At 48.2% G+C, this 23500-nt stretch overlaps 1 protein-coding gene across 1 annotated transcript in view; it reads left to right on the top strand.

The window, feature by feature from the left end:
* Positions 1 to 19125, top strand: part of USP10 (ubiquitin specific peptidase 10) — a 64870-nt gene extending 45745 nt beyond the window's left edge. The window contains exons 5-14 of the mRNA XM_043898198.1: positions 5419 to 5510; positions 6036 to 6145; positions 6658 to 6713; positions 6940 to 7043; positions 9368 to 9467; positions 10245 to 10422; positions 12731 to 12896; positions 13996 to 14140; positions 15392 to 15457; positions 18137 to 19125. Coding sequence (XP_043754133.1) covers positions 5419 to 5510; positions 6036 to 6145; positions 6658 to 6713; positions 6940 to 7043; positions 9368 to 9467; positions 10245 to 10422; positions 12731 to 12896; positions 13996 to 14140; positions 15392 to 15457; positions 18137 to 18324 — 1205 coding nt within the window. The 3' untranslated portion in view covers positions 18325 to 19125. The remainder of the gene's footprint in view (positions 1 to 5418; positions 5511 to 6035; positions 6146 to 6657; positions 6714 to 6939; positions 7044 to 9367; positions 9468 to 10244; positions 10423 to 12730; positions 12897 to 13995; positions 14141 to 15391; positions 15458 to 18136) is intronic.
* The last annotated feature ends 4375 nt before the right edge of the window (positions 19126 to 23500 follow it).

Raw genomic sequence — 23500 nt, forward strand, 5'->3', positions numbered from 1 at the left:
ATTTATTTTAAATAATATACCCTGATTGAGCTTTGCTTTGGTGGTTTATAAATCATATCTATTTTTCTCCTGTCCTTGGGAAATAATTTCTCCAGTGTTTTTCATTCTCTTCAAATTCTCCCAAGTAGCCCAGGTGGTGACCATGCAGCAGGCCCTGAGTGGGGGAGGTCCAGCCCCTGTGTGCAGACTCACATGGGTGAGAGTTCAGTTCACATCTGACTTGACAGGTGTATGTCCTTGCAGGTGTTTCTGTTCTGTATCCTTTATAGACCTCCCTATATGGGACTCCCTCTTCCCCTATGACAAAATGTAAGTTGATTTGTCGCCAATGGGTAATGGCACATTCTGGTCACTTAACAGTCCTCCACCTGATAAGATAACCAGGATAGTGTGTGTTCTTGCACAGTGATGTAATGAGGAAGAAAACACTTGGAGAATATTCTAAACAGTTAGGAAGATGACAGAAAGGCAGGTCAACAGCATCAGAATGTCACTGACAAGCCAACTGTTGAGCCTGAAATATCAGTGAAAGTTCTGTGCCTTGCGTTTTCATGGATTTTAAATGTTAATATGACCTCTAGGTGTTGACTTTAGGAAAACAAAATTTGATGCATAAAATATGTAAGAATAATCATGGCTTATGGACTTCTACGTTTCACAGTGTTAGTATTGCCATTGAGTTTATAAATCATTTCATTTGAGTGATTTGTGGTAAGGTATGTGGTTTACTGTATATGTCTTGAATTGTAAGAAAGGCTCTTAACCACTCAATGTTTTTGCCTGTCAGCAGATTTCATAAGGTTGCACTTTAATTCAGCCATTTAATGTTTGAGCTATTACAGAGGTGAGAATAACGGTTTCAATTTTGTATCTTCTGTGTGATATGGAGTCAGTGCTGGCATTTTATGCCATTCCTGTAACACCATTCCTCCGCAGACCTGCCAACTCCTGTGGAAAAGATGGCTTGAAGAGAGCACCCTCCTAAAGTTACTGTCTAAACAGATCCAAGTAGTAAATTATACATACCAACAATGATGGATTGAAGAGAAGGCTTTTCAGGGGGAAACTTGTTACTATAGTCAACTTCTGACAATTTGCCCTGAAAGAAGGTGAAATAGATAACCAACAGTGATGACTTGGGACCATAAGTCAGATTTAAAGTTTCAACCCCAGGAAATACCCAACTCTCTCTCTCCCCTTTGGCTGCCCTTCCTGGTTTTGATTTTTTGACCTCCATAATTACAGTGCTTATTGGACTTTAGCAAAATAGTAAATGAAAACAGTGATGTTGTTATAAAAGGAACTTAATTAAATAGTGGTTATACCAAAAGATTGAAAGCGGTGTTCATTCTGGCTTGTCTGTACATCGTGAATATTGACTTCTGAATCAGAGCAGTACCATTCATTGATTCTAGGAGGACTCACTGAACAGGATGGGGACTGTTAGGATCACCTTTGTCTTCGCACCTGTGTGGTTGGGGCGGGAGGAGAGGAGCAGCCGTCCGTGGGCCGTCAGGTGTTAGCGTCTGCATCAGTGTGTAGCCGTTGGCGCTGTGCCGGGGAAGAGATGCTCAGTGCACAGTGTTGTAAGACTGAACGTTAAGAGAAGAATCTCAGACAGTAAGATACTTAATCTTCATTTTTTCCACAACCTTTCTTTCCTTTCAAAATATACACACTCACAAAGTATTCAAAACTTAACTTTAAGGAATTGAAGCAAACATTTCCATTTGAAGCACTGAAAAATGTTGGTCCTCTCAGACTTCCATCCTGTAGTCCCCTTCCTTCTCTCTCACTTGTATCAGCTCTTTATTTTCTGATCAGGATTAGGACCCTCTGTGAGGCACTGACCCTGTGAGACATCATCCAGACCCTCCCCATTTCCCTGCAGGGGCGGCACTGTCTGCCCCAGTTTGCAGGGTGAATGAAGTGGTGGAATCGGGCGGCAGACCCTTGTTTCCTGGCTTGTCTTCCTGGACAAGCCCTTAGCCCACTTCTCTGTTGGAATCCCCACTCCTGCAGGCTTTCTGAGTGGTGATGGAATGACCTAGGGGCTTCCCAGGTGGCTCAGTGGTAAAGAATCTACCTGCAGTTGCAGGAGCCGCAGGAGACATGGGTTTGATCCCTGGATTGGGAAGATCCCCTGGAGGAGGAAGCGGCACTCCACCGTTTTTGCCTGGAAAACGGTCAGAGGAGTCTGGTGGGCTACAGTCCAAGGGGTCACAAAGAGTCAGGTGTGACTGAGTGACTAACACTTTTCACTTCAACTGCACAGGTTGTTCCACACAAACTTGTGTGGAGTCATTTGCTGTAGTCCACAGCTATTAGTCTCCAGTTTACTTCATCCTGTGCGGCTGGTGAACACTCACTGTGTGCTATCTATGGTCTATGTCAGTGGGTCACGGTCGGCCTTGCCTGGAGGACTGGCCACGGAACACGATAGGAGAGGAGCAGCTGGAGCTCTTAGCAGAGAGAGAAGCAGGGGGAAGGAGGCGAGGAGACCTGATGGAGCCAATATGTGTCTGCTTGGAAGTTCTGTTCAGTCAAGTACTTGTGTCTGACTCTGCGACCCCTTAGGAAGCTCTGTTACCTGCAGTTACTGAACAAACCACTAGGTGATACTAAGAGACTTGGCATTGGGGATGAAAGAGTGAAACTTTTCTGTTTTTTTTTTTTTTTTTTAACCTGCCTGCTCCTTGGGCAACCCTGGGACTGGTTCAGGGGAAGGGTTGATGTAGAACTAAAGGTTCTGTCCAGTCAGCACACGCCATTTTCCAGATAAATGTTGGAAAGGAATCAGATAGTAGTCAGTTGTTTTTTTTTTTAAACTTTATTGCATCTAAGATATGTATATTCAGGTATATGGATTATATGTGACCCCATGGACTATAACAATCCATGGAATTCTCCAGGCCAGAATACTGGAGTGGGTAGCCATTCCCTCCCCTATGGGATTTTCCTAACCCAGGGATCAAACCGAGGTCTCCCGCATTGTGGGTGGATTCCCCACCAACTGAGCTAACAGGGAAGCCCAGTAGTCAGTTTTAAATTGGCTGTGTTCACAGATTCCACAGGGCTGGGTTGCTTCAACCTCCAGGTGTTCGTTCAGATTATTCTGGGCAGGCAGCTCAGTGAAGAGCGTGAGAGGGGAGGTGTTTTCCAGCCAAGAGCAGTAAGTTCCTGACCCTTTTTGCACCTCCTTCCCCTTTGAGAGTGGAGTTGGCCTTGTCATAAATGATTTTTTTAAAAAAATCTGACAAAATACACACCCAAAGCACCTTTAACCATCTGTACATGCATTTCTGAGGCCGGTAAAATGGTTGTGTGGAGGAGAAGTTTCAAATAGGATCTTGCACGCATGTCCTGGTCATTTGCTGTCTGTTTCCTTCATTGTCTGTACTGAGTAGGAATTGATGCTGTCAAGCCCCTTCCCCTCCTAGCCCACCCCCACCTTGGGACACTTTGCTTCCAGCATCATCAAGGAAGTTGATGCTGCTATTTAGTAACCCCCCTACGCCATAAACCGTGTTGAGTCTGCCCTTCCCCTGTTCCTCCCTCCTGCCATCCCAGGATCTCCTGAGCCCCTGCCGTCCCTGTGTGTGCTTCCTCTTGGTGGAAGGCACCACACTCAGTTGGAGAGATTTCCTCTGGTGCCATTTGCTGTTGCACGTCTCCTGTCTCCCTCCTCAGCCAGGCTTCCCGCCCCCAGTGCCCTCCACTCTGGCTTTCCCCTCCTGAGGCCCTCCAACCTGTGTCTGCCTCCACTGCTGGGTCCAGCTGCCCTGTCCTCGATCACCGTGACAGTTTCTCCTCAGCCTGTCGCTTGGATGGGGGTGGTCCAGAGGCTCCATTCCCCACCCATTGCTCTCAGGATGTACGGCCCTGAGCTGCAGGCTCCCGTGTGCGTGTGTGAGTGGAGATGTGTCACTGGCTGGTCTGTGAGGGTCCGCGTACTATTCACTGGTATCGTCCAGGCACCCTTATTCGAGCTTCTGAAACCCTCAAACTGAGCCCCTCATCTCGTCATAGTCCCCCAGAGCCAGCAGAGAACCTGCTTGTCCACATGCATGTCTCCTCTGGGCGGAAGGCAGCCTGCCCAGCTAGAGACACTTCCAAATTTCCGGTGCCGTTTGCTGTCTCAAGCCCCAGCCGCCTCCGGTTTCTCCAGTCCTTGGATCCAGTGGAGCGTCCCCTCCCCTGCCCCCGCCCCCCCCACCCCCCAGCAGACCCTGCACGTGTTGGCCCCCCCGCCCCCCAGTCTTCAGGCTCTGACCGGCAGGGCCACCCCTCAGTCATGTCTGCCTGCAGGTCCTGGCTCCCAGGCAAGGCTTAACCAACAGCAGCATGGCATTTATCAGAGGTCCTTGTGTTAGGAAGTTGGTTTTGAGCTTTATGACTGTGTGCCCCATATGGACAGCCGGGGGTGGGAGGAGAGGACCTTGGCAAACTTAGTCTTAACTGAACAGATTCCATGGCCTCTCTTTTGAGTTGGTCATGTTTCACTTTTTAATAAATGGGAAAATTATTCTCTATGCTTCCTCAGTTAGAGGACAGAGGGCATTTTATCCTCACAGGAGAGAGGGAGGAAGTGGGTGTGTTTGACATTAGAACCTTGCGAGTTAATTTCTTCATATAACGCTTAAGTCTGGGACCTGCCAGTGCAGCTATGTATTTAGAAAAGAAAGGCTTCTTTTGTTTTGAGTGTTGCCTTGGGGTGGGTGCTGATACCAAATTCGTGCTCCCTTGTTGCACTGTTCACAAGTCACGGGAGGCAGTGTCCTGTGGCTGCAGGTCATGAGTTTCGGGTACTGACTATGCCTCCTGGCTCCTGTGAGGTCACAGGCAGGCAAGTTAACCTGGAGCCTCGGTTTCCTTTTGGTGAAAGGGGATGGTAGGGCTACCCCGGGATCTCTGAGGATGAAGCACAGTGAGTTAACACTGTGAGCTGGAACGCACTTGCCGAGAAAAACTGTGGCTGTCACTGTTAAAGGATTCGTAAGGGGACACAGGGGACCTTGTAATAAAACAGTTCTATTTAAAGCATAAAACATTATTTTATTGCTATTTTAAGACCGGGGAAAAGTGATGTCAAAGATGAATCTGAGGATAACAAAGCTTGTTCCTAAGTCTGTTGCCTAATACTGTTAATACTGTTTTTTAAGCCTTTTCTGTTTCTCATTAAAACAGTTCTTGTGCTTCCTAGTTGATAAATGTCAGTGTTTGGGGGTGGGGGCAAATACCTTTGAAAATTCTAATCATTCAATAATTACATGCTAGTGAGCTGAACGAAGCCTTGATGGAGCCTGCCTTCCCAGTGGGTGTGACTGTGCTCTGTAGTAAGCCGTCAGCTCCCAGAGCAGAGCAGGAGGATTGCTCCTGAGATGCCGTTAACGCCTTCACTGTGCTCCCGTCTTTCAGAGTTACTGGAGAATGTCACCCTGATTCATAAACCGGTGTCATTGCAACCCCGCGGGCTGATCAACAAAGGAAACTGGTGCTACATCAATGCTGTATCCTTCTCAGATGCTGTCCCCAGAGCTGGCTTTCTGCAGCATCCTCTTCCCAGGGCACATTTGACTTAGTTCAGCTTCTGTGGGGTGTCCACAGAACTTTGGATTTGAAGTTTTGAATCCAAAACTTTGGTTCCTTATTGCTTATCAACTGGGTTATTTCTGACCACCCCCCCACACCCTGCCCCCCCCAAAAAAAAGATGATGACTGACAAAATCAAGCAAGTTTAGTTCTCATTAAAATGGTCCTGAAAAAAAAGGGTGGGGATTCCTGAATAGGGTAGAGGGACCACTTAAACTGGAAATGTTGTGCTAATTGACTTAATCTTGGTTAAGTCAAGATCTTGTTTATAAATTCCTTGGATATCACAAGGCAGTTGTTGTGGGGATTATTTGGTTTGGTCCCTTTTGTGTTTACATATCTCAGTTGTTCAGTGTTCTTGGCTTATTGAGTTTTGTGTGCTCTTTCCACACTCTGGAGCGTCAATTTCATTTCCTTTACGCTTCCTCACTGCTGTTATTTAGACACTGCAAGCCTTGGTGGCTTGCCCGCCGATGTATCACCTGATGAAGTTCATTCCTCTGTATTCAAAAGTGCAAAGGCCTTGTACGTCCACACCCATGATAGACAGCTTGTAAGTAAGCTGCTGAGAGCATGTCAAGGAGTGGGCTTCCCCCTCTGATAATTAGATTCAGATAGCAAAGTTTTTGATTTCCTATAAATCAATCTTGTTAGTTCTTTTTTTTTTTTTTAATTTACTGTTCATGATTTTGTATGGAAGTTAACCAGAAATGCAGTTGTTTTATCTGTGTTCTTCAGTGTTAGTTGAATAAATTTTAATGTTTATTTATTTATTTTTTTAATGTTTAGCAATTTGTATCTCTTAAAAAGATTTAAGAACTCACTAGCCTTTACCGCATTGGTTACCTAAAGTTTGCTATCTTCATACAAGGTAATACTCTACTTAGCCATCAGGTCTCTTTAGTGATAGTATGTCTTTTTTTGAAAAACGTGTTGACTAAATTCATTCATGTCTTCTATTTTTGCTTTATATATCTAAACTGTCATTATTAACATGATATAAATTATGATATTGATGTTGACATTGAAAAAAAGTGTACTAAACATTTTTTCCCCCGTGTTTAGTGTTCGGCTAATGAATGAGTTTACTAATATGCCAGTACCTCCAAAACCCAGACAAGGTGAGTGGGAACAAGGGCTTCTGATATCACTACATATGGGGAGCTATGAAGTCAGATGACTAAGACTGAGCAATTCAGTCTTGCTGGGAAAAAAATGTCTTTTTACATGCAGGTTGCTATACCTAAGCTCTTAAGTTTGGGCGACGGTGGGGGGAATTTTGGTGATCATGCTTTTTGTCATTTCAAAAATTGCGTTGTGAAAATCTGTGTCCTGTTTCCGTTGCAGCTCTTGGGGATAAAATCGTGAGGGATATCCGCCCTGGAGCTGCCTTTGAACCCACATATATTTATAGACTCCTGACAGTGATCAAGTCGAGCCTGTCTGAAAAGGTGGGAACTGACGTTCTGTAGTGGGCGTGAAGCTCATGCCATACCCATTGTGTGTTTGCTGCTTGCCCTCTGCTTTCAAGTGTGCGGTGAAGCAGGGGTTCAGTGGATCTGGGCTGGCTCTGGAGGCAGTTGCTAGGATGGGTTAGAGTGTGGAATGACTGTCATGGGGGTCAGACAATGTGTGTATCATTTACTGTGACCACTACTGCTGTGTGTTCATTCCATATATTAACTTACTTCCCCCTATGCAGGTAGTTAGTGTGATAATTGTTTGCTTGTTACGTTTGAGGAAAGTGAAGTCACTGTCCAGGGTCCCAGCTAGGAAGAGGCGGAGCCTGGCAGCCAAGCCAGCTCCTTGCCCTCTGAGGGACTGCCGCTGCGGGGCCTGGGGCCCTGAACCACGCCAGCATTCGGGAGGGCTGCTGTCTTCCTCATGCTCCTGCTGCAGCAGCTCCTGGGCCTGTGACTTTCTGACGACCTACATTTTTAATCATGCACTGTGCTGCTGAAGGCGTGGGGCTCAAGGCCATGGAGGTCTTGTCCAGGGCCCTGACGCATGGCCTTGAAAGGAAATCAGGGCAACCTTAGCACAGTGAACTGGAGCATTTCTTTCCTCCCCGATGGAGTTTGTGATGAGTCAAGACGAGCAATGAAATGATGGTCAGGGAAATGCTTTAGGAAACAGTGAAGGAAATTCTGTTAAAACTGAGTGAAGTAATATTGTTTGAAACCCCGTGGTTTAACAGAAGAGTGGATACTCTGGGCAGTCCATCAGGATACCACCAGGGGCTCTTCCTGTGCTCGCAGCAGAGCCTTGAGCGTTAAGTTTGGAATTTAGGGATGTTTCTGTGTTGGAAATGCACACATGGAGTCATTGTGCCCTCTGCTTTCAAGGAGCTCATCCTCCAGTAAGGGAGTTAGATCAAGAATTTAAGAAAACAGGCAAGACAAGCTCTAAGGTAGATGCGTGTCCAGATGCTTTAGAAGACCTAGGACGCCCCCAGCTCAAGGGGAGCAGAGGTAAAGCCAGGGGCTTCCCCTAGCTGAGCAGTGCTGTGATCCTGTGGCTTTTATATCACTGTTGGCTTGTTGGGGTCCATGTGACACCCCCTCAGGATTAGTGCTTAGCTGGAAGATCTCACAGGACTCCGGAGCTGTTCCTTCAGTGGGTTTAGCAGAGCCTGAGGACTCGGGCAGCGTCTGCAGTCTCGAGACTCCCGTTCAGGTGCAGCCACACAGTCCTCACTTAGGTTCTCCCACGCCACACTGGGGCAGCGTGTGGGATGTGGTCCACCCGGTACGCTCCTTGGAGTCTCGGTGTTCAGGGGTTGTGTTAGGGGCTGGCTGCCTCACACAAACCCAAATTCCAGACCCCTACAAGGAAAGCCAGCACTCAGCAGAAACCACACTGTGTGCACGATTTGGGCATGCTCCCTTCCTGGTTCCCAGAATGGGGGGAGCCCTCCCGAAACCCAAGTTCCCAGATGCCAGCTGAGGCCCAGCCCCGCGAGCAGCTCTTTCCCAGCCCTGTGAGCTCTTCTCTGTGTCTCGGGCTGTGCCAGCCTCTGCCGTTTCCCACAGACACACACCAGAAGCCCCCGTCCACAGCTCCAGTTACACGAGAGTAAGCAGATCTGCTCAGAGACCGCAAGCAGAAGAGCTTGCAGATCCTTGAAACATGCCCATGGTTATGCTCCAAAGAGTGGAGCGTGAAGTGATCATGATAAATTACACAGTCAGACGAACCCATGTGAGATGACACATCTCTGTGTGATTCATCTACCAGTGATTGTGCTGATGTGTGGAACAGGCAGCTGAACCTTTAAAGGAGTAGTCTTTCACATGTAACATCTTTTCTCCCTTGGTTGCCCACTGTCAAAAATGGAAGGAGACATACAGAGGTTGCTAATTTTACAGCTTACAGTGTGCATGGGGACCCCTGGAGTTGTGCAGTGGGGTGGCCTAGACATTGAGTTCATGTTTTTATTTCATTTTAATAAAAAAGCAACTTTTAAAATAACTTATCATAAAGGTAGTGTCTATTTATTGTAGGAAATTTCAGAAGTACAGAAAAGCAAAATTGAAAAAAACAAACAAAACACCCTTTTTATTGCTTAGAGATAAATGTTTAATCTCCCTCCCTCTCCTCTTCTTCACCATCTTAATTGTCAAGAAAAAATCCATACGGTTTTGGGGAAACTCTTTATGTTAAGTCTTATTGAACATTCAGGAGAAGGCTAGTTTGTATATTCAGATAATATATTCTGTGCAGGCCTTGGAGAGTAATCTGTTAAAATTAACACGATCCTATTGGACCTTCTCAGGGTCGACAAGAAGATGCTGAAGAGTACTTAGGCTTCATTCTAAATGGACTCCACGAGGAAATGCTGAACCTAAAGAAACTTCTCTCACCAAATAATGAAAGTAGGTTACAGTGTGCTTACTACAGAAGCGTGTAGAACATTTCTTTAAGAATCTTTCTTAGACAAATGCTATATATAATCCTCATATAATAAGTTGCCTTCTCCACAATAGTCATTCACCCTTCAAGAATCACTTGTTTGATAACTAGTTACTTTTATATTGCTTATTATGTACCACTGAGAATGTTATATTTTGTATATGTAAAAATTTGTCCAGAACCTTTGCTTTTTTCCCTACAACTTGTAATTAAGAAAATAATTAAACATAGAGAAAAGCTGGAAGAATAATTTGGTGATTACCTGTATGACTGATGGATTCTACAGTTGTTACCACACTGTCCTTACTGATCTGTTTCTATCCCCCTTGCTCCACCAGAGGAGTTTTTACTCTGAAAGTGATTCAAAATCAAGTTACAGATGGTGGTTTAGTTCACTTCTCCTGGTAAAACGTGCGTCCCCTGAGGTAGGGGTGACTTTCCTGGTACCCTGAGTCCCCTCGCAAGTGAAGGAGCCTGACTGTGATTACACGGCAGAGTCTGCATCCCCATCCCACCTGCGTGCCCCAGGTGTCCCCTGGTGTCATCCATCCCTGGTCAGACCAGCAGGGACACGGGGGCATCGTGCCATTGCGTTTGTCCGCAGTGTACCACTCACCCTGAGTTCACTCTGACACTGCAGTTGACAGATCTGTGTAGGTGGCTCGTGTAGAACCTTCTTTTATTTTTGTTCTTTGTGTTAATGTGTATATAGTAGCCTAAGCAGATGGTCTGCTTTTCAGAACTTACTATTTCCAATGGACCCAAAAGCCACTCAGTGAATGAAGATGAGCAGGAAGAACCAGGAGAAGGAAGTGAGGACGAATGGGAGCAAGTGGGCCCCCGAAACAAGACCTCAGTCACTCGCCAAGCGGACTTTGTTCAGACCCCCATCACGGGCATTTTTGGTGGACACATCAGGTTTTACGCTTTTCTTTTTCAAAAATACTTGTTTATTTGGCTGAGCTGGGTCTTAGTTGTGGCATGCAGGAACTTCCATCTATAGTAGCAGCATGTGGGATCTAGTCCCTGACCAAGGACCAAATGCAGGCTCCCCGCATTGGGAGTGTGGAGTTTTAGCCACTGGACTGCGGCGGAAATCCCGGTTTAGCTTTTTCTGGAATAATTTAGCATGTGCATTTTTTTAGTGTTTTGCCATTTTGCTGGAGGGCGTGGTGTAAGATTTGTCCTAAGACATTTTGGGTGGGATGGTTTGCCTCTGCGCTGTGTGCCTGCTCTGTTCTCGGGCCTCCTGACACTCGCCTTGCCGGCCCCACAGGACCCATGGTGGCAGCCCTGTGGAAGGCAACACCCCGCCGGTCCACCAGTGGCTCCTGGCCCCCCTCAGCCCTGAGCACACTGACATTCCCCCCGTCAGCTGCTCACAGCCTGGAAGGAGGAGAAAGACAAGTTAATGGGAATACATGTTTCTTTAAGATATCCGTGTATCTGGTTGGAGGGGTTTCAGGCCCTGGAGCCAGCTGAGCTGGGAAGTTGAGGGAGAAGCTTTTACATTGAGGAAGACACGTGGCACCTCCTTGCCCTAGCGCCCTCAGGCCAGCTGCCCTTTGCTCATTCACGAAGTCCTTCTAGAAAGTTTTTGCTTATTTAGTTAAGTTGGAGCTGTTCAGTACCACGTGATGTGGAGTTCAGTAGAACTTGTGCTGACTCCAAGGACCTCCTTGCTCCTCCAGAGTCCTCAGGGACCTCATTACAGATCAGTCTTCTTCTGAAGGCCTTAGCTTCACCTCCAGGAGTGTTTGTTTTTTTTTAAAGTGAGACTCTTAGTTTTCCATTATTCTAAAAGAAGTAATGCTCTTTTCAAGGCATTGGAAGTTCGGTCTCTCTGCTAAAACAGCTTAGGTTGAGTGCCTTTCACGATCAGGCCTCCCAGGCTGGTCCCTCGACCTTGAACGTGTGGTTCCTGTGCCCTCACTGTGGACTGGACTCTGCGGGCCCCTTCCTGTTTTGGAGTCTGTTGCGTCAGTCTCCAACTGAAAGGTTTTCTCCTAAAATCCACCCCCTTCTGGGAGCTTTTCAGTTTCCCAAGGAGACCAGCACCTTTCTCCACGTTTCCCACCCTCTTGGTAAAGTCCAGACCCATCACTGCTGTCCGCCCTGTTACTCTTTGGGACCAAGGGAACAGCCGCTGCTCTCTGGGCCGCCGCCTCACGAGGGCCTGGGGTGCTGCCGTGCTGTGTGTCGGGGAAGCGGCGGGAGAGAAGAAAACCCTGGCAGGAAGCTGCTGACCTGCCCTTCACAGCAACTCCTCATGAAGTCTAACCACTGTCCACCCGTTTATTTGTGTGTAAATTAGGGAACTTGTGATGCAGTCAGAGTTCTGTGTTGAGTGCCTTGCTGAGGCTTGATGAGACATAGCCCCAGCATATACTTTTACTCAGAAAAACTTAGACACAGGAAAATGAATTGGAAAACCAGCAAGGAAGCAAGGCTGAGCTGCGTCCGCCTCCCTGTCTCACACACCCTGCTCTCCTTCCTTTGTGGAGTTGTTTTCAGGGGTGAAGGCTACCCAAGATGTTCTGTGTACCTTGGAGTTCACTCTTATTAAAACAGCCTGCGAAAAAATAAAAATAAAAAAATAAAACAGCCTGCGGGGACTTCCTTGCCGGTGCCGTGGATAAGAATCCGCCTGCCAGTGCAGGGGACACCAGTTCAATCCCTAATCTGGGAAGATTCCACACGTCGTGGAGCAACTAAGGCCGAGCACCACACTACTGAGCCTATGCTCTAGAGCCTGTGCTCAGCAACGAAGCGTAGCCCCTGCTTGCTACAACTAGAGAAAGCCCGTGCAGAGCAATGAGGACCCAGCACAGCCAAAAATAAAATAAGAAAAATTTAAAAATCAGTCAGTCAGTAAAACAGCCTGCGACACTTTGAGAGGATACAAAGAGAGCCAGCATTTTGACTGTGGCAAGATCGTCACCTTTGCTAACTGGTGCATTAAATAAAGCAGAGAAGGCCTTTGGAAGCCTTCCAAATTTCCAGCTGGTGGATTGAGTTGCTAGAAATTCTTTCAAGGTGGTATTGAGCAGAGTTACCTTAAAATTCAGCATAGTTTTGGTGTTTCTGTCCTCTCCTGTCACCTGACAGAGATGCTGAATTATCTTGCTTGTGGCACCGTAATCTCGTTTGTTTTCCTGTCCTGCTGCGTAACCTCACGGGGCGCGGGGAGGCGGGCTCTTAGGTGTGCTGTGCTCTCCACCCCCAGGTCTGTGGTTTACCAGCAGAGTTCAAAAGAGTCCGCCACCCTGCAGCCGTTCTTCACCCTGCAGCTGGACATCCAGTCCGACAAGATACGCACCGTGCAGGACGCGCTGGAGAGCCTGGTGGCCAGAGAGTCTGTCCAGGGTTACACCACCAAAACCAAACAAGAGGTGCGTTCGCTGTCTGTCTGGGATGTTTGTCCTGGGGCCCTCCGTGGGGCGGGGGGTGGGGGTTGCAGGGGACACGGATCTGGAATGAGGAAGAGTGGGTTTCAGCTCTGCTCCTCAGATCAGTTGTTTAACATTTTTTGGACTGAAAGCGTCTACGTTTGAGAATGAAATGGCTGAAACATCATCGTCTCTGGTTCTGACTGTGGAACTGTAGTCACATTTTCATTCATTCATCATTCGTGTAGTGTGTGAGACACTCAACTGTAGATACTCCATGGGGATGTAGAGATGACAGGGCCATTTCCACCCTTGGGATCTCAGTCTGAATGGAAAGACAGGTGAGAAAGCGTCTGGAAACCAAGAAAAAGCCAGGTGGTGGTGGCCCCTAGGCTTGCTTCCCCAAAGCCTGACACCCTTCAGACACCTTCAGCCAGACAGGCGGGCACTTTTCCGAAAGTTTGCTGGGTGTTTTTTCTGTGCTGCCATCTTTTGGATTGTGACTTGAGCAAGTATTTTCTACCGAAAGTATTCTCCATAGAAACACAGGAAGCATCACCACGTTTGAAGGTACAGAGAACAGTACATAAAGAGGTTAAATTTGCTTCTGAAGATACATTTAAATAAAAAGCAGCATTCAGTAGACTTTTGAAAGTGCTTAAGGGGCATTTCAAATGGATAAAACTGGAACTGTTATAAAACCAATGGTTAGACCAAACATCTTTTTTTTTTTTTTTTAGACCAAACATCTTTAAGGTCATTTAGAGCGTCTAATGCAAGAAACAAATTGGCCTCAGCTTTCTCTGTATTGTGAGAGTTACTAAAAAATGAGTCAGTAACGTATGTAATTTAAGGTGTTACTAAGTAAGCCTTTGAATTTGTATGCCAGTTTAATGCCCTAGGACAAGAGTTCTTAACTTGGCCTAGGGCCCCGAGCTGCGTCTGTAGGGATGTCAGCATGTGCTGAGGGAGGTCAGTGGCGCTCAGAACGAGCCCGCGGGCCTCTGTAGGGACCGGTGCCGCAGGAGGCGCAAGGCGCCGGCCCGGCAGGCTGAGGCGGCCGCCCGCAGTGAGACGGCGCGCCCGCTGTGCTCTGTCTCAGGTGGAGGTCAGCCGCAGAGTGACTCTGGAGAAGCTCCCCCCTGTGCTCGTGCTGCACCTCAAGCGGTTCGTGTACGAGAAGACCGGCGGCTGCCAGAAGCTCGTCAAAAGCATCGAATATCCTGTGGACTTGGAAATCAGTAAAGGTAACAGCGGTGGAAGGCAGGAGCGTTCATGGCGACACTGGTGATGCTGGAAACCAGCCAGTTGCTCGAAGCTTACGCTTTTCTGTCCCCTGTCAGGATTCAGAAGCGCGCTCTCCTGATTTTTTCGTTCTGCATTTCTTGACTCCTTAATAGAGTTTCAGGTTAAAATTCTCACTAAAATGGCTTTTTAAAGACAAAGTAAAAAAAAAGAATAAGCCATATGAACATATTACTAGGTGAGAAAAATACTAAAAAATATAAAAACTTTATGGATCAGTGGTAATAAATACTTTTCCTTACACTGAAGATTAGCAACTGTGGGAGCAGCCTGCTTAATTGGGCTTTCTAGAGGATGGGAATGTTGCCCTCTGGCGCCAGTGGCCCTGCTCAGAGCTGCAGCCCAGCACCAGGTCTCTGCCAGGTCACTGGGGCTCCAGCATGGGCACTTTGTGGTCCAAGCACCCCATTGTCCTGCTAAGAGTGAACTTGAAGGAAAACTTCCCTGGAAAGCTTCAGAATTTATGAGAGATGTTATGTGTGAAACTACAGTTCCCTCAGGAGCATAACAAGCTAAAGGTGATGCTCAGAGTGTCCAGGTGCCTGGAGACAGAGGACATGGATGCGGTCCTTGGGCTCCTGGAGGACCAGGCCTACCATCCTCCTCCTCCCCACCCTCCCCACACCACCCAGCCCTGTGACCTCCTAGGCAGCAGGACCTGCCGGGCATCGGGCCTGGGATCACCTGCTCCCCAGGGGCCTTGTACTTCCTCTTCCTACAGTGGGCTCTGGCTTTCAGCCCTGTTCTCAGGAGTGGCTGTCTTCTGCCTATAGGTGTGCTCCAGTGCCAGTTCATGGTCTGCTTGAGGACCAGAGAGGGGAAGAAATGCCCACCAAAAGTCATCTCACTGTTTACTGGAGTTTTGTGATCTGGCTCACATGGATAACGTTTCACATCTTAGGCTTTCCAGGGCTGCTTTGTTTCTATCTTGCTTTTCCATTTTTTAGAACCTCTGCCTGTAAGGAGTTTCTAGCATGAGCTTGAGGCTCACTGCCCATCCTCTGATGGGTGGGTTCTAGTGATGTGGTTACTGCCTCGCTGCTCAGTTGCCTGCAGACGAAGGGCTGGAGTGCTGGCAGGTCTCCCTGGTCCACCGGGTGGTGACTTTAATGGAGGCCGCTGTCTGTCCCTTTCTGACACCCTAGTATGTCAGCACTTTTATAGATTAAAATTGTTGATATTTTGTTTTTCAGAACTGCTCTCTCCAGGGGTTAAAAATAAGAACTTTAAATGCCACAGAACCTATAGGCTGTTTGCGGGTAAGTAAACTTTGTACAACATGATATTTCTTGGAAATATCATTATTATTAAAACAATGATTAAAAGGTTTTATACGCAGGTACAATTTTGTACTGTTGTAATACCATTTAATGTAGAGAAAAATTGTTGGTATCCCTGTGGACTTTATTAGTCTGGGAATCATTTGAAAATGTGTGTTTTACCTAAAATTTGGTGTGTTTGCAATTTGACAGAATGTCCTCTTGGCTCTAAAGCCCAGCCCAGTGTATGACCTCGTTTCACACGATGTTTCTGTCTGGGAGCCAGAGGAGTGAGGTTGTCGGGCTGGGAACCCTCCCTACTGGGGCTGGGGTGCCCATGGCCAATTGTGTTTGCTTTTCTGGCCATTTTTATTAGAATTTTCTAGCTTCTCTCCCACTCTCCTTTTGTGTTGCCTTCCATGAGCCTGTTTGTAATGACTGCTGTTTATTGGCCCTCACCAGTTCATTGACCTTTCCACCAGATACTTCTTATGTAGAAGCCCATTTAGTCCTTGACAGTTTGCTGAGAGGAACGCGGTGCTGTCCGCATTCTGTAGAAGAACTCACTGAAGCTGTGGAGGAGCACTGATAGCTCCGTGCCCTTCCGTGGCAGAATAGAGCCTCGCACTCTTGCCCTGGGTCCACCCCCAGTGCTCGGAATGTGGATGTGGGCCCTGGTCGGTGGGTGGTTCAGAGGCTCTGTGAGGAGGTGTAGGGCCCGGTCAGCCTTTTCTTCCCACTGGGTCCTGCTCCCTTTGACTTGTTCTTCTCCTCAAGGTGGCTCATCACAGCCTGGCCCCAGCCTGCTGGAAGCTGGTGGGCACTGCATTCCCCTGGCCTGCTGTGGGCTGGATGCTTGGAGGCCTCTCTGCGGCCTGCCTGTGAGGCCAGGGGCCCCCAGGGTGCAGCCTGGCCCCTGAGATTTGTCACTGAGGTCCCAGGGCACTAACATGTTTCCCTGAGTCCCCTGCAGCTCTCCCCTGGGGTCCTTGCAGTGGGGGTGATGTCACAGGCAGGATTAGGAGTCTCGTCTCCTGGTCAAGGGGACCATGGTGAGAGCATGGACTCCACCTGCCTGCACCCCTGAGTCCCCATTGTGAGCCTTCCGACCTCAGAAATAAAGTCACTGGATGGGTTGCAATTTTCTGTACAATGGGAGTAAAGAGGTACTTATTTAAAAATGGTTTTGACTGTGGGACAAAGAAAACGAGTTAGTACAGTGCGTAAGCTTTTGAAAATCTCTGGTTCTCAGCTGTGCTTCTGTGACAATGAGCTTGCTGGGTATCCATGACAACGTCACCACATTAGCTATGGGGTTACTGTTTAAGAAGCCCGAATACAGGTAGAGGCTTCTCTTCTGAATATTTAGAATGAAGTGTCTCAAAGGAAATGCAAATCAGTTAAATCCACAGGTCCTTTCAGTCCCAGTGACCTGGTCACTAAAAAAAAAAAAGAAAAAGCCCAAAACTCTTTCCCACGTCGCGTAGGCCTTAGAGGGGAAGTGTGGCAACCTCTCCGCTGGGGACCTGCAGGACAAGATGAAGCCGCCTCCTGGTGTTGGTCCCTTGGCTGATTTCCCACCCAGTGGCCCTACAGTCTTGCTCTCCTCATGTGACCAGTCACGTTCATCACTGGTGGGCCAGGGCCCTGTCCCCTTTGAGCCCCAGCAGGGCCCAGCTCTAACCAGCCCAGGTCCCTGGCTCAGGGCAGGTTCAGGTCTTCTTTACAAGGGGAGAGTGCGCTGACGTTCAGGTGTATTTGTTGCTGAAATTTCATTTCAGATTGTGCCTCTCTGCCCTAGAGACTCCTTCATGCCACTCACGGTAGCACATAGCTCCCCCTGGCCGCACGGCCGTTCCCTTCCCCGAATGTCACCAGAGGCTGCTTCCTTCACCAGCAGGCTCAGTCTGCTGCTTGGGCAGGCCATCCCTGGGTCCTCCTCTTCATGGAAGGGGGCAGTGCCTTTCCGAAGAAAAACAGAGCAGTGACCAGTGTGCCGTGTCTACATGGTGGCTTCACAGGTGCCCACCCAGCCCAGCTAACTGCCCAGGCGACCCTCCTGGGGCAGTGCTGTCCTTGTCACGGATGACAGTCCTCAGCAAATCTCAGATTCTGTTTTTTTTCATGTAATGTAAGCCTATTTCTAAACCACTAAACAGTCCTAATCTGTCCTATGAAAAAAATTCATCTTATTGTAATGTACTTGGCATTCCTCCTAGTGGGTTAGGCTTTTCCATGTTTCCACGCTGTCCCGGATTCAGACACTCTGCTGAGAACAGTCTGGAAGTGGGGTTGGCTGGATCAGGGCCTGGGGTTTGGGTCTCAGTGTGTGGTCCCCCAGGGCGCCTAGCTGACGGCTCTGCAGGCCGTGTCTCCTGTGTGTCCTGCTTCCCAGGGGGCTCTCTCCAGCCCCAAGTCTTCACAGGGCTCACAGATGGGACGACCCCATTATAAACTGGCATTTCTTTTATGGTTTGGGAGGTTTTGAACATGTTATTAGAGTATAGATGTGTGACTTTGTGTTGTAACTTGTCGGAGGGTTTTGAGTTTAGACAGACTCGCTGTGTGTGTCATGTTTCTCTGTCCCACCTGCCTTGGTGTTGGGTTTCGCGGGACTGGGGGGTGCCGTAGGCACTGGTGTGTGAAGCTGCTCTCACGGCGCCCGGCCCTCTCTTGCAGTGGTCTACCACCACGGCAGCAGCGCCACGGGCGGCCACTACACCACGGACGTCTTCCAGATCGGGCTCAACGGCTGGCTGCGCATCGACGACCAGACGGTCAAGGTGGTCAGCCAGCAGCAGGTGGTGAGGCCCGCCGCCGAGCGCACAGCCTACCTCCTGTACTACCGTCGTGTGGACCTGCTGTAGCCGCGCCCGCGCCGCCGCCCCGCTTCTCTTTAGTGGCTCTTTAGAGAGAAGCTCTTTCTCCCTGTCGCAAAAATGGGCTAGAATGAAAGGAGACGCCTTGGGGTTTGTGCACAACATAGCTTCTGTTGACTTCTAACTTCCAAATCAAAATCATCTGGTGAAAGAGACTGTCGCTTAATTCAAGAAAATACACGAGAAACACATTTCTGAAATAATGCTGATTCCTGAGTAAGAAGGGGAACTTGCGTTTGATTCCCGGTCTAATTGCATAGTAGAGTAAGTCCTGCACCAGCAACAACACTTGTAAATTTGTGAAAATGAATTTTATCTTTCCTTAAAAAAGATGAATTTTTTAATCCATCACACTTTCGTCCCTCACCCTTTAGTTTTTGATAAATGATAAAAACGAGCCAGTTACCAGAGAAGAAATAGTTCTTCAAAAGATAAACAAACACAAAAAAAGTTGCTGGTTCCTAACAGGAAAAATGCATTTTAATGATTGTGCGCTGAGAAGATGCTTCCGTACACACTGCAGATCAGATATTTGGAGTTACGACGCCCGTCACATAGAAGGGCGATTGTAACTTTATTGCCATCAAAAGATTTCAAAACACACTCATGCTCCTGTGTACACATAATGAAAAAGGAGCAAAATGATGAAGATTGCTATTTCCCTCCGTCTGCTGTCTAATTCTGCTGTCTGCTCTTCTACGATGCCGCGTCTCTAATTGTACACAGTTAGTGATAGCTAGGAGTATACAGTTGTCGCCCATCAATAAAAATCACAAAGTTGGTTTAAAACTGAATGTGTGTTGTTTCTTTGACGGCGAGTGCCTTATCCAGTAACCAGTGTTCAAGCAGGTAGGACTGTGCTGCCGGAATTAGAGTAAGCCCTTGGTACAGCCTGCTGTGTTTGTGAACGCCAACCCAACCCTTAGATGGTCGTTGTTCACTGTTCCAGAGTTGCTAATGCTAGTGATTTGGATAGGTGGATTTTTTTAAGATCTTCAAATAGCAGAAGTGGGGGGTGGTGAGTGCTGTCCCCATTGTGTTGTCCCTGCGTTGCTCAGTTCACGGGGCGGGGGGGGGGGTCTTGCACAAGCATCCCCGTCGTTGCCTGCCACCAAGCCTCTTGACCATGCCATGGACACCACCTCTGCATGTGGAAAGGAAGCCTTTCGAGATGGAAGAGATGGAGAGACATCATGCATGTCCTGACGCCCTGGCCCATGGCGCCCTGCACAGGCCCCTCACAGCAGTGAGCTGGGGTCCCCAGAGAAGCCGACTTACGTGGTCCAAGCTCTTCCTTTTAGCGTCCGCTGCTCATAGCCATGTGTCACTGTGAGCTTACTTTAGAACTACAGTGCTGTGAGAGCACGGGGAGCCGCACCCAGTGTTGTGTACAGGACAACAGCATGTACACGGATATGGCCGAGTCACCATGCTGTACCCCGGAAGCGCGACATTGTAAATCAGCTGTACTTCAATAAAATATATGCACATTAAAAAATTGCAGCACTAATGTCGTCCCCTGGGCCGGCTTGCTGTGTCGTTGCTCTGCTCTGAGTTGTTTAGCTTCTTAACGAGTCATAATCAGCCTCTCATTAAAATGATGTACGATTGTTATGGAACATGTGGAGTCTAGAGTAAGTTTGGGGAAAGCAGTCTGCACAGCAGTAGCCCCACCACATGGGTAGGAGCCTGTTCCAGAGCCTGGCACTGTGTTCTACACTCTGGTCGGCGCACTGGGACAGGGCGTCCTGTATGAGTGGCTTGCTTATCCTGAGGTTTAGCCTCTGTAACTGGCGTTACAGTGTCCCTGTGAGTCAGCAAGCATCCTGTCCAGAACGAGGCCTCCCAGTCGGGAGGCGCCATTCCCAGGAATCTGAAACGGGCCAGGACAGAACGGTGCTGTTGTTGGTATACTGCCTGCTTCCAGATCTTAGCACTCACCCTGTGTATTTCGGTATTTTCCCTCGGATGTCATTCGGGGATCTCTGCATGGTCTTTAAATTGCTAAGTCACCTATTTTGTCAAGCCCAAGGTATGTTGGAAATGACTGAAATATTACAAAAGCTTTCTTCAAAAGATCTTGTCTCTCTCAGAAGTGGTTGGAGATGAATTCAGTCCAGTGGGCCATCGGGCGTCTCGGTCACCCTGTCCCATGTGGAAGTGCTGCATTCACTCCTGAGCGCTGCTGTCCCTTCTGGCATGTCAGACTTGCAGATTCCGTGTCTGGCAGCTAGTAAAGGGCTCCTCTGTTAACCTGTATACGAGTGTGTTGTCTGAAAGACCACCCATGGCTTGCCAATCCCTGACAGCTGTGGTCGTGTTTATGACAGAGACACAGCTTCCCAGTTTTCTTGTGCTTATGCAGGATCAGCACGCCTGGCTGCAGAGGAGCAAAGCTCAGGAAGGGGCTGACCGTATAACGAGGAGATGCCAGCCTGGAATTCACAACTGTCTGCCTTTGGTCCCTGGAGGGACTGATTGGCCCTTGGGAAAATGAGATCTAGCAAGTCCAGTGCTTTCTAGGGTCCCAGGTGAACTGTGGGCCTCTCCATGTCCTTAAGATTTTGGACTCAATGTTCAGTATTCTGTGCTGCAGATTTTAGTATTTTTTAGAAGTATCATAGACTGTTTCCTTGGCTTTAAGGTTATTTACACTCGGACCTTGGCCCATGAACCTTGTTGTTGGGGTTGTGAATTGAGTGATTTGACATGTCTTAGTCACTGGCTTTTAAAGCATTGTGAATGCTAGGCTGACATTGGAAGCGTTTCATTGGGGGTTTTTTCCTTACTGTGTGAAATACGGTGAGCAAGACCCGGAAGTCCTCCTCCAGGAAGAATAAAACCGGGTTTATCTGGTTGGTATGTTGTGTGCCCAAAGCCAAGAAAGCGCATGTGCCGCTCTTCACAGTGGAAGATGGGTTCCATTCCGAATGGAACGATGGTAGTTCTTCCTTTGTCCTGTTTGAACAGCCACGTTCAGCTGCCCGGCCCAGCGGCTCAGGGCAGCCGTCTCTCCAAGTTCTCAGGCAGGCAGTCAGTACTCGTGGTCTGCTGTGTGTAGTCAGGTAGTCACAAGCAGTAACTTTGTAGTCAGCAGATGCATCATTGTCTGTCTTTCCCTTTGTGGAAATTTCTGGTGATTGCTCTCATAGGCTACTTGTACTTGACTGGACCAACTAGTGAGAGAGCCAAGATGGCAGTCAGAGGCCGTTGCTTCGAGTTCACCAAGGAAGCCAGTGAGCTCGGTGCTGCCCAGCTCTCGGCTCACCGGCAGGAGTCGGTGCCTTCCCAGTGTGGCTCCTTCAGCCTCGTGGTTTGTGACGCTTCCCTTAGGAAGTGCTTCCTGCACCAGGAGAGACCGGAGGCTTTTCTGTACTTCTCTGTCTCAGGAAGGAAAGATACCTTGTTGACTGGCCCCAGCGAAGGCAATACCTGTTACCACAATTTCCTGAGGGTCATTGGCTTAAAAAACATTTTGAGAAAAGTCTTAGTGTTTAAAAAATCGTCCACATCTAGAGTAAGGCCATGTGTGAACAGCCTTTCTGTACACATAACGCTGGTTCTTTCTTTCAGTCATAGCAGATTGCCAAGCAGGCGTGCTTTTTCCTCATTAAACTTTTGCTCTTGCTTCCTAGCATTTTTTAAAAATCTGTTTTTATTCATCCTTTGAACTGATCGTTGCCATCTTATTTATATACCTTTTGGAGATGAATGTATTTCAAGATGAATGCTTGAAAAATGAGATTTACTGCACAGCTTGACTTCACCCTGTGGTGATACTTGTTTTATTCAGGGATAAGCAAACGAACCATTGAACAATTTCTTGGTCCCCGAGCCACTTTGCTCTACACCTGAAACTGATACAATGTTGTAAATCAGCTACACCCCGATATAAAATAAAAATGAAAAAAAATCTGAGTTTTGGTTTCTTTCTCCTCAAGGGGAGTGTACCTAGCTGCTGTGTGATTCAGGAAGTGTTATTTGACTCTAGGACTTAACGTGCATCGAGTGATACCGTTCAAGATGTTTTCATCTTTCATGAACTCCGTTTCCTCCTGGATTCCATTTCAGTGTCTGCTTTAATCTGACATGTGTAATGTATTTACTGTTGGTTTCCTAGCAAATCAGTATGAGGGTAGCTTTGTTTATTCTGCGGCATCAAAGCACTCAGACCCGAGTGTGTTTGAAGCACTCCTGGAGCTCTTCCCGAGAAACCCCGTGTCCGTGTCGGCACAGTTGGGAGTTAGGTGGACCTCGGCCCAAGGTTTGTCTTGTCCTGTTTTGAAATCGTAGCTGGCTTCTGTTTCTTTAGACACCTTAATGCACGCAGTGGTTCTGGTCTCAGCTGTCAGGCCCTCCGCGAGCCTTCACCGAGCTCAGGGCCGCTCTGAGACCCTGGGGTGGGGTCAGGTGAGCCTGACCTTGAGCTCTCACCTGTTCTCCAAAGAAAGTCGACTTCCTCACGGATTTGCTGAGCATTGGAGAGTCTGTACGTGACTGAAGAAAACAATTTTTCCTCTGCTGTAAAAAAATAAAAGACTGCAGGTCTTTTACATGAGCGTGGATTTCCTGACCAATCTGCGAACGGACTCACTCCCTGTGGTCAGCAGCGGGCCGGGCTCTGGGCTGTGATGCCCGGCGGGTGGATTGCTTTCTGCTCATCTTGTCACCTACAGCTGAAAGCAGTGGCCTCCTGTGCTGGGCGGAGAGTTCAGTGGGTTGGCTCCGCCCTGTGGCTTCACCCTCCTGACTTTGCAGTGAACATCCACCCTTCACATCCCAGGCCAGCGAGGAGGTCCTCCTGGGGGGCATGCGGTGATGTGAAATCTGTTTGTTTTTGTCAAGGTGTGAATTAACTTTGCAGTAGTAACACTCCCTTTCTGGGAGGATCTCTTCTGATTCTTAGGGCTTCAGACCCTCCAGGTGCGCTGAGGCCACCCCTCCCGGTGCCAGATGGCCGCCTTCAGTGGAGCCCTCTCCTGGGGCTGATGACCTGGAGCAGGTCCAGGGGTGTTGGGGCCTGTGGTCGCTCTTGGAGTGCTCCTGTTTGCTGCCCTCCCTCCCCCAGAACCTCCCTCCAATTGCCCCTCTCCCTTCTCCTCTCTGCGCAGCCCTTCTCCTTTGGCACATTTTCTTAGGATGCTCATAATAGCCAAGAGGACGT

Source organism: Cervus elaphus, chromosome 4, assembly GCF_910594005.1.
Source record: "Cervus elaphus chromosome 4, mCerEla1.1, whole genome shotgun sequence".
Classification (NCBI taxonomy): domain Eukaryota; kingdom Metazoa; phylum Chordata; class Mammalia; order Artiodactyla; family Cervidae; genus Cervus; species Cervus elaphus.